Raw genomic sequence first — 11,220 nt, forward strand, 5'->3', positions numbered from 1 at the left:
GCCCCCCACCCATCATCCCCCATCAATCCAACCCTCCACCCGTCCGTCCATCCATCATCCATCAATATAATCATCCATCCATTCAAACACCACCCATCATCCATCCATCCTCTAGCAACGGGGATGTAATGGGGGCAAAACAAGACAAAACCCCTACCCTAACGGATGGGAGACAGACAAGAAGCACAATTAAATAAATACGTACACACGGAAAACACCAGCTGGCTGTGAGTGCTGGGAGGAAACAAAACCGGAAGAGGCAGCCTAGAGTGCAAGTCAGGACTGTGGTTTAACGGGGTGGTCGGGGGCCTCTGGGAGGTGACATCATGGAACTGTAGGAGACGAAAGAGGGAGCCATGGGAACACCTGGGGGGAAGAGGCACCCAGGCAGAGGGAACAGCACATCCAAAGGCCCTGGGGCAGGTGTGAGGGAGGAACCACCAGGAGGCCCCTGTGGCTGGAGCAGTGAGGCGCCCGCAGGGAGGGGCCAGGAGGCAGGCCTGGCAAGGCTTTGTGGCTGCTACAACTTTGTTTTTACCCTGAGAGCCAAGGGGACCCCGGGAGGGTTGGGACCCTCCGCCTGCTCTGGGCTGGGCCCCCAGGGAGGGCGAGTAATCCGCTTGGCAGTCTTCCTAAGAGGATGAGGCCTCCCGCCTTCCTGGGACAGAGTTAGTCCCCAGCCCCGCCCACCCAGCTAGACAAGCAGAGGAGCCTGGAGGGCCCGGGTCCAGCGCCCACGTGGGGCCCTCACCCCACCCCCTCTCCACGCCCCGCAAGGCCTGGCCTCGCCCCGGGGCCCCAGGCAGGGCAGGGGTTAGCGCTGCTGGGAGCTGGGGTTCCCAGTCTGGGGGTCAGGTTCACGGTGTTCAAGAATCCAGGATGCACTTCCTGGGGGGGTGGGGCTGAGGAGGGAGGGGCGGGGGAGCCTGAGACCCGGGTGCCAGGCAGGTGGACAGGAGGGTGGTGGGGAGCCCCAGGCCCCGGCTCTTTCCAGTGACTGACCAGTGCGGATAACACGTGACTTGGGCAAGAAAGGAAGCCCCTCCCCTCTGGCTGGGTTTGCTAAACTGGGTAGGGGGCTGCAGCCGGGAGTCCTGGAGCTGCTCTTGTCCAAGGGAACTAGCCCCTGGGGCTACGGGGACCCAGAGATGGAAGACACTGACGTCCCCAAGGCCAGCGCCCACCCCGGACGCCTTGGTTTCGGGAGGTCTCAGGTAGCCTGGAGCAGAGTTGAGTCGCTTACAACCAAGAAAGTTATGTCTCCTGCCAGGGTGGAGGCTGAGGGCGCGGAACCCCGAGGCCGGAGGTGCCCCCTGCCTGCCTGCCTCCTGGCTCCAGCGGCGGACGGCACCCAGCGGCACCCAGGGCCCGGCGTCACTCTGGGGACCCCCTCTGTTCTCAGGAAACTGCTTTCTCCAGGAAAATCATGTGCCTCCGGGATCCTCCTTCAGGGCCTGGTGAGGTCCCTGCCGGGTCGGGGTGGCCTGGGCCCGTCCCCGCTAGAACTTCCGGTTCTTGCTCAATCGGTTGTGACGCCAAATGTTGTGTTTCCGCAGCAGCCGCCAGTACTCCCGGGTCTCGGGGTCCAGCTCCTCCAGCTTCTTGGGGGGGCCCGTGTTCATCTGGAACAGCCTGATAGGGTGTGAGCAGTGGTCAGGGCTGCACGGCAGACAGCCCCCCAGCTCCCCTGCCCCAGGCACCCCGGGTAGAGGCAGCAGCACATGGGGCCCCCTACAGAGGCCCCCGGCTCCTGGCCCCGGAAAAGCTGCCCCATCCCGGAGGCGCCCGTGAGGTGGGCACACACCAAGTCTTTCCCTGCCTCCTGCCCGCTGTCTGTATGTCCGCCTTGGCACCTCCTCACCCACTCACTCAACCTTTCCCAACCTCCCCCAGCGCGATGATTAGCACAGGTCAATGGCTTCAGTGTTTTGCTACTGGTCTTGGCGCCATGAGCAAAATCTGCTCCGTATCCCCTCTGGCCCTGCAAGGGCCGGGATCCGTCACTTCCCTGCCTTACCTTCCTCTCTTTTCCATCTTCACTTCCTGTTATTCCTGCCCCAGGGCCTTTGCACTGGCTGTTCCATCTGCCTTTAAAGCTCCTTCCACCCACTCAGGTCTGGAGCCACCCATCAGCTACCCAGGGAAGCCCTCTGAAAAGCATAAGGGATCAGCTAGGCCAACCTCACCCCATCACTTGGTCTCCCGGGTCTCCAGCCTGGCCCACTCACCACTCAGGGTACTCCTCGTCTGGCTTCAGGACCACGTCCTGGCCCTCCTTGTAGATGTTGACGCCCATGGCATGTGTGGTGAGTCGGACAGGGTCTGTGCATACGTCTGGGTCCTTCAGGGCCTCGCTGACCGCACCGCCTTTGCCACCTTTGCCCCCCTTCATGACTGGGGGGTGGGAGAGAGTCGTTCCTGTCCGGCTGTGCCCTCGTTGGCCAGCCTTCCCTACTGTCCTCTCTTTCTCCAGGGGGCCCCAGGCCCCGACTAGACTTTTGTCTGCTGCACCCAAAATGATTTTTTAAATATTTATTTATTTATTTTAAAATTTTCTTTAACATTTACTCATTTTCAAGAGACAGAGAGAACAGAGTGTGAGCCGGGGAGGGGCAGAGAGAGAAAGGGAGACAGAATACAAAGCGGGCTCCAGGCTCTGAGCTGTCAGCAGAGCTTGATGTGGCTCGAACTCACTGAGGGTGAGATCATGACTTGAGCCGAAGTCAGACACTCACTCAACCGACTGAGCCACCCAGGCGGCCCTAATGTTTATTTTTGAGATAGAGAGCGAGAGCAGGGGAGGGGCAGAGCGAAGGGGAGAGAGAATCCTTAGCAGCCGGCCATGAGACCGTGACCTGAGCCTAAGTCCAACGCTCAACCGAGCCACCAGGCACCCATGCACCCAAAATGACTTGAAGTGTGGAGCACAGATACTGCAATAAACCCTGACACGCAGAGTGACCAGGTCATTGCTCTCCAATTGTTTTGATTCCTTCTGTTTATTTCGCGGAGAACGGGCTGGTATGTGCCTTAAACGCCCAACATTTTGTCAGATCCCTCCTTCCAAGAAAGAAGATCAGATCCAGCTTATTTTGCCTTTGCCTGCATGGCTAATGCTTAGATGAGCCCCTCTGCTTCCTCGAATTTCCGGTGACGAGTAGCCCAAGGTCACACAGTCACGTTGAGGGCACAGACAGAGCTGGGACCCAAGTTCATAACACTCCACCCCGCACCCCCACAACAAAAGCATCCCGCACCTGCGCAGTGAGCCAAATCACTTCCTAGGGACCTCAGGGCGCGCCTGCGCAAATAACTCAGCGTCTGCCTCTTTACGCTTGCGCCGGGAGTCCAGGCACCACCTCCCAAAGCAGCACCTGCGCACGACTAACTCCCAGTGGCCCAAACCATGCCCATCTGGGTCCCACTTAACCCAGCTCACCCGGTCTCTTGGCATAACCCCGTACAAGGAGTCTCCCCGGCTCGACAGGGACCGGGAGGTCTCGGGCCGCCCAGGTGGCCCAGGTCCGCGTAGCCCCGAAGAGGCACCTGGCCGCCATGACGTATGCCGGCTGCCCGCACGTGCACTTTTCCGGGAGATGACAGCGGCTAAGGGGTGCTTGGGAGTTGTAGGCTCCTAGAGGTTTCTGGGAAATGTAGTACTCCACGCTTAGGCATTCGCTGGGGCTTCTTTAAACTTTCACAGGTATCCTCAGTTACTGTGTGAGGGGACTTTCCAAAGATATTTCATTTGCTTATTGCCTTTATTCGGTTACTTATCACTTACTTTAAGGTCACACTCTGTGCCTTCCTGACTCTATTCAATGAGCAATTACTGAAAAACTACAAGTAATTGGCTAATACTGAATAGACTCATTATCCTCCATTCCTTTTGCTAAATCTGTAACCAGCTCGATTTCGTTTACTCCTCACAAGTAGGAGGTAGGTGCTATTATTATTCCCAGTTTATAATTGCGGAAGCGAAGTTCAGGGAGGGAAAGTTACGCCAGGGCGCGCCGTTCGGCTTCCCTAAGGTGAGCGAAACCGGAAGTCCGTGTACAATAGGGTCTCGGCGCTGCTTCCGGTGTTCCTGGAGTCGAAAGAGACCGCCTCTCCCTCTAATACTTTCCAATCCCATTTCTTCTCATCCGCTGGAATGATGCCCGCGGCCGTAGATGGCAGGCAATGATCACTAGCCCCGTTTTGTGATTGAGGAAACGGGCCCAGAGGCCAGTCCGGGCTCCCACTCTGTGTAAACAGAGGCCCTGGACTCGAACCCTTGGTTCCGACACCCGGCGCTCCGGAGTTGCAAAGCTGGCTGGGAAAACTACATTTCCCAGCAGGCCTTGCAAACGCGCGCAGGCCCAGTGGGCCGGGAGCGCTGCGCGAACAGACCTGCCGGCGCCGCGCCCCCGCGGGACTGTCCTCCCCGGGCGTGGGGCCCTGGGGGCCGTGCAGGCTGAGGCCACCTCGGTGTGGGAAGTGAGTGGCCCGGCGGGGCAGAGCGACGTCTGGAGCCGGCAGCTGAGGTAGGGAGTCTGAAGTGTTGAGTCTGGGGTCCTCGAGAGGATTGGGGTCTCAACTTGTAGCTTTAGGCTCGAGCGCCGTCCTCGGGCTGGGTTCTGAGGTCCGGGTCAGAGTCTGGGGTTGATCTGGAGCCTGACATTGGAGGTTTTGCGACGAGGCTCCGCTTTCTCGGTCTTGGATCTCGGCTTACACCGCGGTCTGGAGGCCGAGGTGTCAGGGACCTGTACCAACCGCGTGCGTCGAGTCAGGGTGTGCCTCTAACCTGGGTTACACGTCGCGGTGGGGGAAGATGTGGAAGAACCGAGGCTGGGGTGGGCCGGGCCCTCGGCTGGGAGAGGTCTGGGGTGGCAGGCACGGGGGTACCCGGGGCTTGGAGCCTGTGAAGCCGCTGTCTTACAGCTGCCTATTCTGGGCTTCAGTTTCCTCATCTATACAATGGGGATCATAGGGGGCCCTTCCTTGCAGGGTCTGGTGCCTCTTAAATTGTGTCCTGCATGAACGGCGCCCACCTAGAGCCTGGCACCCAGTTGGCACCCAGGAGATCGTTATCTTTGCATCTGTCTTCCAGATGCTGGTCCAGGCATGGAATTCCTGACGACGCCCCAGTCCCCCCCCGGCCCTCCAGCTATGGACTTGGAGGAGCCCCGGGACGCACCTTCACCCACTCAGGACCTCACCCCCAGCTGCCCGTGGGACCCGGTGCCGGGCGGCTCCGGCAGCCTGAATCAGATGGACCTCGACGGGCCGAGTATCCAGGAACTGGTGCACCAGTTTGAGGCTCTGCCTGGTGATCTGGCGAGCCTGGCCCCGGACGGCCCTCCCTGCCCCCTGCACGTTGCCACCGGCCACGGCCTGACCTCCCGGGACGTTGCTGATGCCCACGGGCTCTTGTCGGCCGAGGCCGGCCGGGACGACCTGCTGAGCCTTCTGCACCACCAGGAGTGTCCTCCCCCCCAGCCTCGTCCGAAGGAGCCGCCAGACCCCGTGCCTCGCCTGTTGCAGCCCCCAGAAGACCCGGACGAGGAGCCCGGCGCCCCTGAATGGCCGGAGGGAGCTTCTGCCGAGCAGGGTGGCAGCCGGAGCTCCAGTAGCTCCCCGGAACCCTGGCTGGAGACAGTCCCTCTAGTTACTCCGGAAGAGCCATCTGCCAGCGTCCAGGTAGAGCCCGCCCCGCCTCCTGGGCCGCCTCTGCTGCCAGCAGCCAAGCCAGGGGACTCAGCCCTGCCCCTCTTCTGTCTTCTTCCAGAGCCCCAAGACCCTGCGGTCATACCCTGCCCTCCAGGAGGGTGAGTGTCCTGCCCATGCTGGCCCCAGGGCCTTGGCACTTTCAGAATAGCTCAGCTCAGGCTCCCAAGTCGGCACCAAGTTTGCCAGTGGGGAGTTGCTTCTAGCGAGGCTCTGAGGTTGGTCGAGTACATTCCAGACAGTCTGGGACAGCGAGAGAGAGCAGGGAGAATGTTCTAGAATGGACGGGACAGAAGGGCAGGTTTGGCGTTTGCAGCACTGGGTTCTAGAGCAGGGGTGGCAAATTACCGGCTTCCGCCCGGATCCGACCCACCGCCTGTTCTGGCATGTCTCGGGAGCTAACGATGGCTCTTATGTTAAAAAAAAATTTTTTTTTCTTTAATGTTTTTCTTTATTTTGAGAGAGAGAGAGTGAGCACGAGCAGGGGAGGGGGAGAGAGAGAAGGACAGGCCCAAGCAGGCTCCGCGTGTCAGCACAGAGCGCGGGGCTTGAACTCACAAACGGTGAGATCACGACCTGAGCCAAAATCAAAAAGTCGGATGCTTAACCGACTGAGCCACCCGGGCGCCCCGACTCTTAGATTTTTAAGCAGTTGGAAAAAAATAGAATATTTCTTGATGTATGAAAACGATGCGCAACCTCAGATTTCGGCATCCACGAATAAAGTTTTATTGAGACACAACTATGCCCATTTATTTACGGATTGTCCATGGTGGCTTTCACGTCACAATGGCCAGGGGTTGACTAGTCCACAAAGACAAACGTATTTACTGTCTGTCCCCTTGCATAAGCAGCTTTGTCAACCTCTGCCCTGTGGGCGTGGAAAGAACCAGTCTGGGCATCTAGAATGTTCTAGGATTTGCACCTAAACTACTGAGGCTGTAAGTCAAAGAGCATGTTTTATGGTTGTGGGAAGGGGAGCTGGTTTGGACCTATTGTTCCAAGAAGGTGCTGGAATCAATGGGTGGAGCTATGAGTCACCCAGAGAGTTCCAGAATGTGGCATTTTGCCTGTGGTTCTGGATTACAAACCCAGGCTGGTGAGAGTGTTCTGGAACACACAAAGCTATCTAGACTGCGGGAGTTTCCTAATCATGGGTGGAAAACAGCTTATCTCTGGTTCCAGACCAAAGGAAGGGTGTTCTGGCACCGTGGACAGGGCTGTCTGATTCTAGAGTGATCAGAAAGTTCTAGAGTCGTGCTATACAATAGAGTCGTATTAGGAGCCACGTGTGACTTGATTTCCTAGTTATCTGCTTTAAAAAAAATAAACAGGTAAAACTAGTAATAGTTTATTTTTTAAGTTTTTAAAAAAACATCTATTTAAGAGAGGGAGAGAGAGAATCCCAAGCAGGCTCCGCTCCGTCAGTTTAGAGCCCGACGTGGGCCTCAATCCCACGAACCGTGAGCTCATGACCTGAGCGGAGATCAAGAGTCGGACCCTCAACCCAGTGAGCCCCCCCCTCCTCAGGGCCCCCCCCAATTAATAACATGTTAATTAACTCCATGCATTTAAAGGGTCGTTTCAACGTATAATCGGTATCTTGCAGTTGTTTTACGTTTTTTTCATAGTAAATGTTCGAAATTCAGTACGCGTTTTACACTCACAGCACGTTTATTTCAGAGGCACAACACCCATGCGGGCCTGGCCGTTAGCATCTTGATTGGATGGTGTGGTTCTTGAGCTTCAGACCTGGCTGTGGTTCCAGAAAGCTTAGGGTTCTCCGGCCCTGGGGCCAGTACCTGCCGCTCTAAACCAAAACAGCGACAGCCCCTGGCTAGGACACTGCAGGATTGACAGAGCCACCTGGTTCTAGGCTGCGCAGGGAATTACAGAGCCGTGAGGGCAGGGTTCTGTGTGGCTCTGGGCTGGGAAGAATTCTAGAACTTCCCACGGAGTCGCTCCTTTCTGGGCTGCTCCGAGAAGTCTGAGAATCACTGGGCGCAGCTGAAGTGTCCCAGCTATTCGAGGGCATTCTAGAACCATAGGAAGCGCTACCTCATGTCGTCACAATGAAGTTGCAGAATCACAGAGTGGGAAAAGATGGTTCTGGAGTGGTGCGTGTTTCTAGAAGCCCTGCAGGATTCTGTGGCCGGGGGCCTGTCGAGGAGTTCTGGAATCTCGGCGGGCGGGGGGGGAGGTGCAGCTGCGGTTCTGGATGGCGTGAATCTTAGGAATGTGAGAAGCAGTCTTTTTCAGCTCCGACTAAGCAGTTCTTATGAGGAATAGCGTCGTCTGTCGCCTTGGGCTGGTGAGGGAGGCATCTGGAACGGTGGGTGGAGCTCTAGACGGGTGAGGGGGGTCCCAGGACCACTGAGCGGCGCTGACTGGCCCTTTAAGGTCGCTGGTTTTACAGACAGGACTGGCTGGTTCTAGTCTGATGACAGACTTCTAGAAACACAGGGTAGAGGCATCCGTGAGCAGTTCATTTGGATCGGCCGTGGTTCTAGACCTCAGAGGGCCGGAGCCCTTGGCCGTGGACAGAGTCGGCTGGCTCTAGACTGACAAGAGGGCTCTAGACCTGTGAGGGCCAAGCTGCTTGTCCGTGGCTCCTGGTGATGGATGGTTCTGGAACAGTGGGTGGACCCTCTTGGCCAGAGTGCTAGGCTGTGGGGTAGAAGTCTGTGCTTCCAGACCCCTGAGGGCGCCGGGACCCGGGGGGATGCAGCCTGCCGGGCCTGGCCGGGCGCTCTCAGGGGCTGACCCTCCTCCACTGTCGCCTTTAGTACCTGGTCCCTGTGACCATGAAGACCTCCTAGACGGTGTCATATTTGGGGCCAAATACTTGGGCTCCACCCAGCTGGTGTCCGAGCGGAACCCGCCCCCCAGCACACGCATGGCCCAGGCCCGGGAGGCGATGGACCGTGTCAAGGTGAAAGCAGGGCTGGGCAGGCGGGGTTCCCCAGGGCCAGCGGGGGGGCAGGGTGGGGGCAGGGGGGGCTGCAGGCCAGGGCCTCTGAGGCCCCCGGAGCCTGGCAAGGGGGAGGCGGGGGCAGAGGCTGGGTGTCTGTGGGCCTCCACTTCCCACCCACCCCCACAGGCCCCTGACGGGGAGACCCAGCCCATGACGGAAGTGGACCTCTTTGTCTCTACCAAGAGGGTCAAGGTTCTGACGGCTGACTCCCAGGTACAGGGCCGGGGCTGGCCTCTGGGGTGTGGGACCCCCTGAGGGTCTGCACAGCCCGCCCAGGCCTGCTCTCACCCCCCCCCCCAGGAGGCCATGATGGACCACGCCCTGCAGACCGTCTCCTACATCGCCGACATAGGCAACGTGCTGGTGCTCTTGACCCGGCGGCGGCTGGCGCGGCGGCCGGCGCCCCAGGCTCACAGCCCCAGGCTCTACAAGATCCTCTGCCACGTCTTCCACTCAGAGGACGTGAGCACCGGCTCGGGCGCCCTCGGGGACGGGGTGGGGGTGGGGGGGTGACCCGGGGCCGACCCTGCCCTCTTCCAGAGCCCCCTGCTCACGCTGTCCCTGCGGTGCTGTCGGCGGTCTCCCCCATCCCCCGAGCCTCTGGGCCTTCCCATAAGCCTCAGAGCGGCCGCCCCCCAAATTTCACCCCCTAGGCCTGTCTCCCCCTGCTGTAGATTCCCCAAGACAGCGGCTGGTTTCCAGTCCCCAAAGCTGCAGGGCATGGGGCTGTCTCCCCCGCATCTTGTCAGGGGTGGGGTCAGGAGGGCTCAGCCCTGAGGACGTTCAGGGGGTTGGGGACCTGAAGGGGGGGGGACACCCCCCGGAGACGCTGCCCGTCGCTACCCAGGCCCAGCTCATCGCGCAGGCCATCGGCCAGGCCTTCGGCGTGGCCCACAGGCAGTTCCTGGAAGAAAGCGGCCTCGACCCCAACCAGCTGGGCGCCCAGCAGAGCCCGGGGGCCGTGGGCCCCGGCCACCTCCACAACGGCGACCTCGACCACTTCTCCAACAGCGAGAACTGCAGGGAGGTGAGCGTGCAGGCCCGGGGGCCCCGCCAGCCCCCCTCGGAGCCGCCCTCACGCCCCCAGCCCTGCCCCGTGTGTCTCCCCCCCAGGTGTGCATCGAGAAGCGTCGGGGCGAGGGCCTGGGCGTGGCCCTGGTGGAGTCGGGCTGGGGCTCCCTGCTGCCCACGGCCGTCATCGCCAACCTGCTGCACGGGGGCCCCGCCGAGCGCTCGGGGGCCCTCAGCATCGGGGACCGCCTCACCGCCATCAACGGGACCAGCCTGGTGGGGCTGCCCCTGGCCGCCTGCCAGGCCGCCGTCCGCGTGAGTCCTCCCAGGGCGGCAGGCGCCTTCCTGGGGCCAGTGCAGCGGGGGCTGGAGCAGGAAGTCCTCCCTGCTCCTGGGGAACCAGGTCTCAGGAGGGGACGTCCTTGTCTGGGCCACCTCGATGGTGCGAAGGCAGGAGTGGAGCACCGCCCACTAGCCGCAGGGCCGGGGCCTCCCCCTCCACCAGGGGGCGGCAGTGTGTTTCTTGAATCTGAACCCATGTTGCCAGATGGGGAAACTGAGGCCCAGACATGGGGAGGGACTTGGCCAGGTCGGGAGGGCAGGGCCGACGCTGCTAGAAGCTTGCTCTTGATGAGGAAACAGGCCTCGAGAAGGGGGGTGAGAGGTTGCACAGCTCAGGCCTGGGGCCGCCTGGCTGAAGCCTGTGTTCCTAACTGCTTCTCGAAGAGCCTTCTAGAATCCAGAGCCCTGACTCCAAAGCCCCATTTGATGAGTGGGTCGACTGAGGCCCAGAGGGGGCCGTGGTGCGCCGCAAGGTCCAGCTTCGCCCTGGGGACCTGGCTCAGGCCCCCTCCGCCCCCCCAATCCCTACATAGGAGGTGAAGTCGCAGACACTCGTGACCCTGAGCATCATCCACTGCCCGCCGGTCACCACAGCCATCATCCGCCGGCCCCATGCCCGTGAGCAGCTGGGCTTCTGTGTGGAGGACGGCATTGTGAGGCCCGGGGACCAGGATTGGGGGGGGGAGCGGGGAGGGGACCGGCAGCCCCTGGTGCCGCCCCCTGAGCAGCACGCCCCCCCACTCCAGATCTGCAGCCTCCTCCGGGGTGGCATCGCTGAGCGTGGGGGTGTGCGCGTGGGGCACCGCATCATCGAGATCAACGGGCACAGTGTGGTGGCCACACCACACGCCCGCATCATCGAGCTGCTCACCGAGGCCCACGTTGAGGTGTGCAGGCAGTGGACGGGTCGGGGGTGGGGGGGTGCCCTCCTGCTGGCTCAGGTCCGCCCCAGCCGCCCACCTCCTCTCCGCCCCCCTCCCCCCAGGTCCACATCAAAACGATGCCAGCTGCCACCTACCGCCTGCTCACAGGTCAGGAGCAGCCGGTGTACCTGTGACCGGCCACCGGCCCGCCACTGTGCCTTGGCGCCAGCAGCCCTCGAACTCCGCCTGCGGGGCTTCTGGAGGCTTCTTGGCTCCGTGTTACTCTCTGATGTAAAAGATTAAATGCTTAACAAATGGGCA

The 11,220-nt window shown here is 60.6% G+C and overlaps 2 protein-coding genes across 2 annotated transcripts; one reads left to right on the plus strand and one right to left on the minus strand.

Moving 5' to 3' along the window:
- Positions 1-184: 184 nt before the first annotated feature.
- MRPL54 (mitochondrial ribosomal protein L54) lies at positions 185-3,584 on the minus strand. The gene is made up of 3 exons (XM_039247498.1): positions 3,440-3,584; positions 2,229-2,394; positions 185-1,632 (listed from the first exon to the last, which is right to left on the minus strand). Exons 1-3 carry the CDS (start codon positions 3,555-3,557, stop codon positions 1,500-1,502), a joined length of 417 nt encoding a protein of 138 aa, XP_039103429.1. The 5' UTR covers positions 3,558-3,584; the 3' UTR covers positions 185-1,499.
- A 534-nt stretch (positions 3,585-4,118) lies between these two features.
- Positions 4,119-11,220, plus strand: APBA3 (amyloid beta precursor protein binding family A member 3). Its single transcript, XM_039247493.1, has 11 exons — positions 4,119-4,526; positions 5,093-5,682; positions 5,771-5,810; positions 8,496-8,641; positions 8,810-8,896; positions 8,984-9,145; positions 9,531-9,710; positions 9,797-10,009; positions 10,570-10,689; positions 10,783-10,923; positions 11,022-11,220. Exons 2-11 carry the CDS (start codon positions 5,107-5,109, stop codon positions 11,091-11,093), a joined length of 1,737 nt encoding a protein of 578 aa, XP_039103424.1. The 5' UTR covers positions 4,119-4,526; positions 5,093-5,106; the 3' UTR covers positions 11,094-11,220.

This window comes from Hyaena hyaena, unplaced genomic scaffold, assembly GCF_003009895.1.
Source record: "Hyaena hyaena isolate Hyena2069 unplaced genomic scaffold, ASM300989v1 scaffold_296, whole genome shotgun sequence".
In the NCBI taxonomy this organism is placed as follows: Eukaryota; Metazoa; Chordata; class Mammalia; order Carnivora; family Hyaenidae; genus Hyaena; species Hyaena hyaena.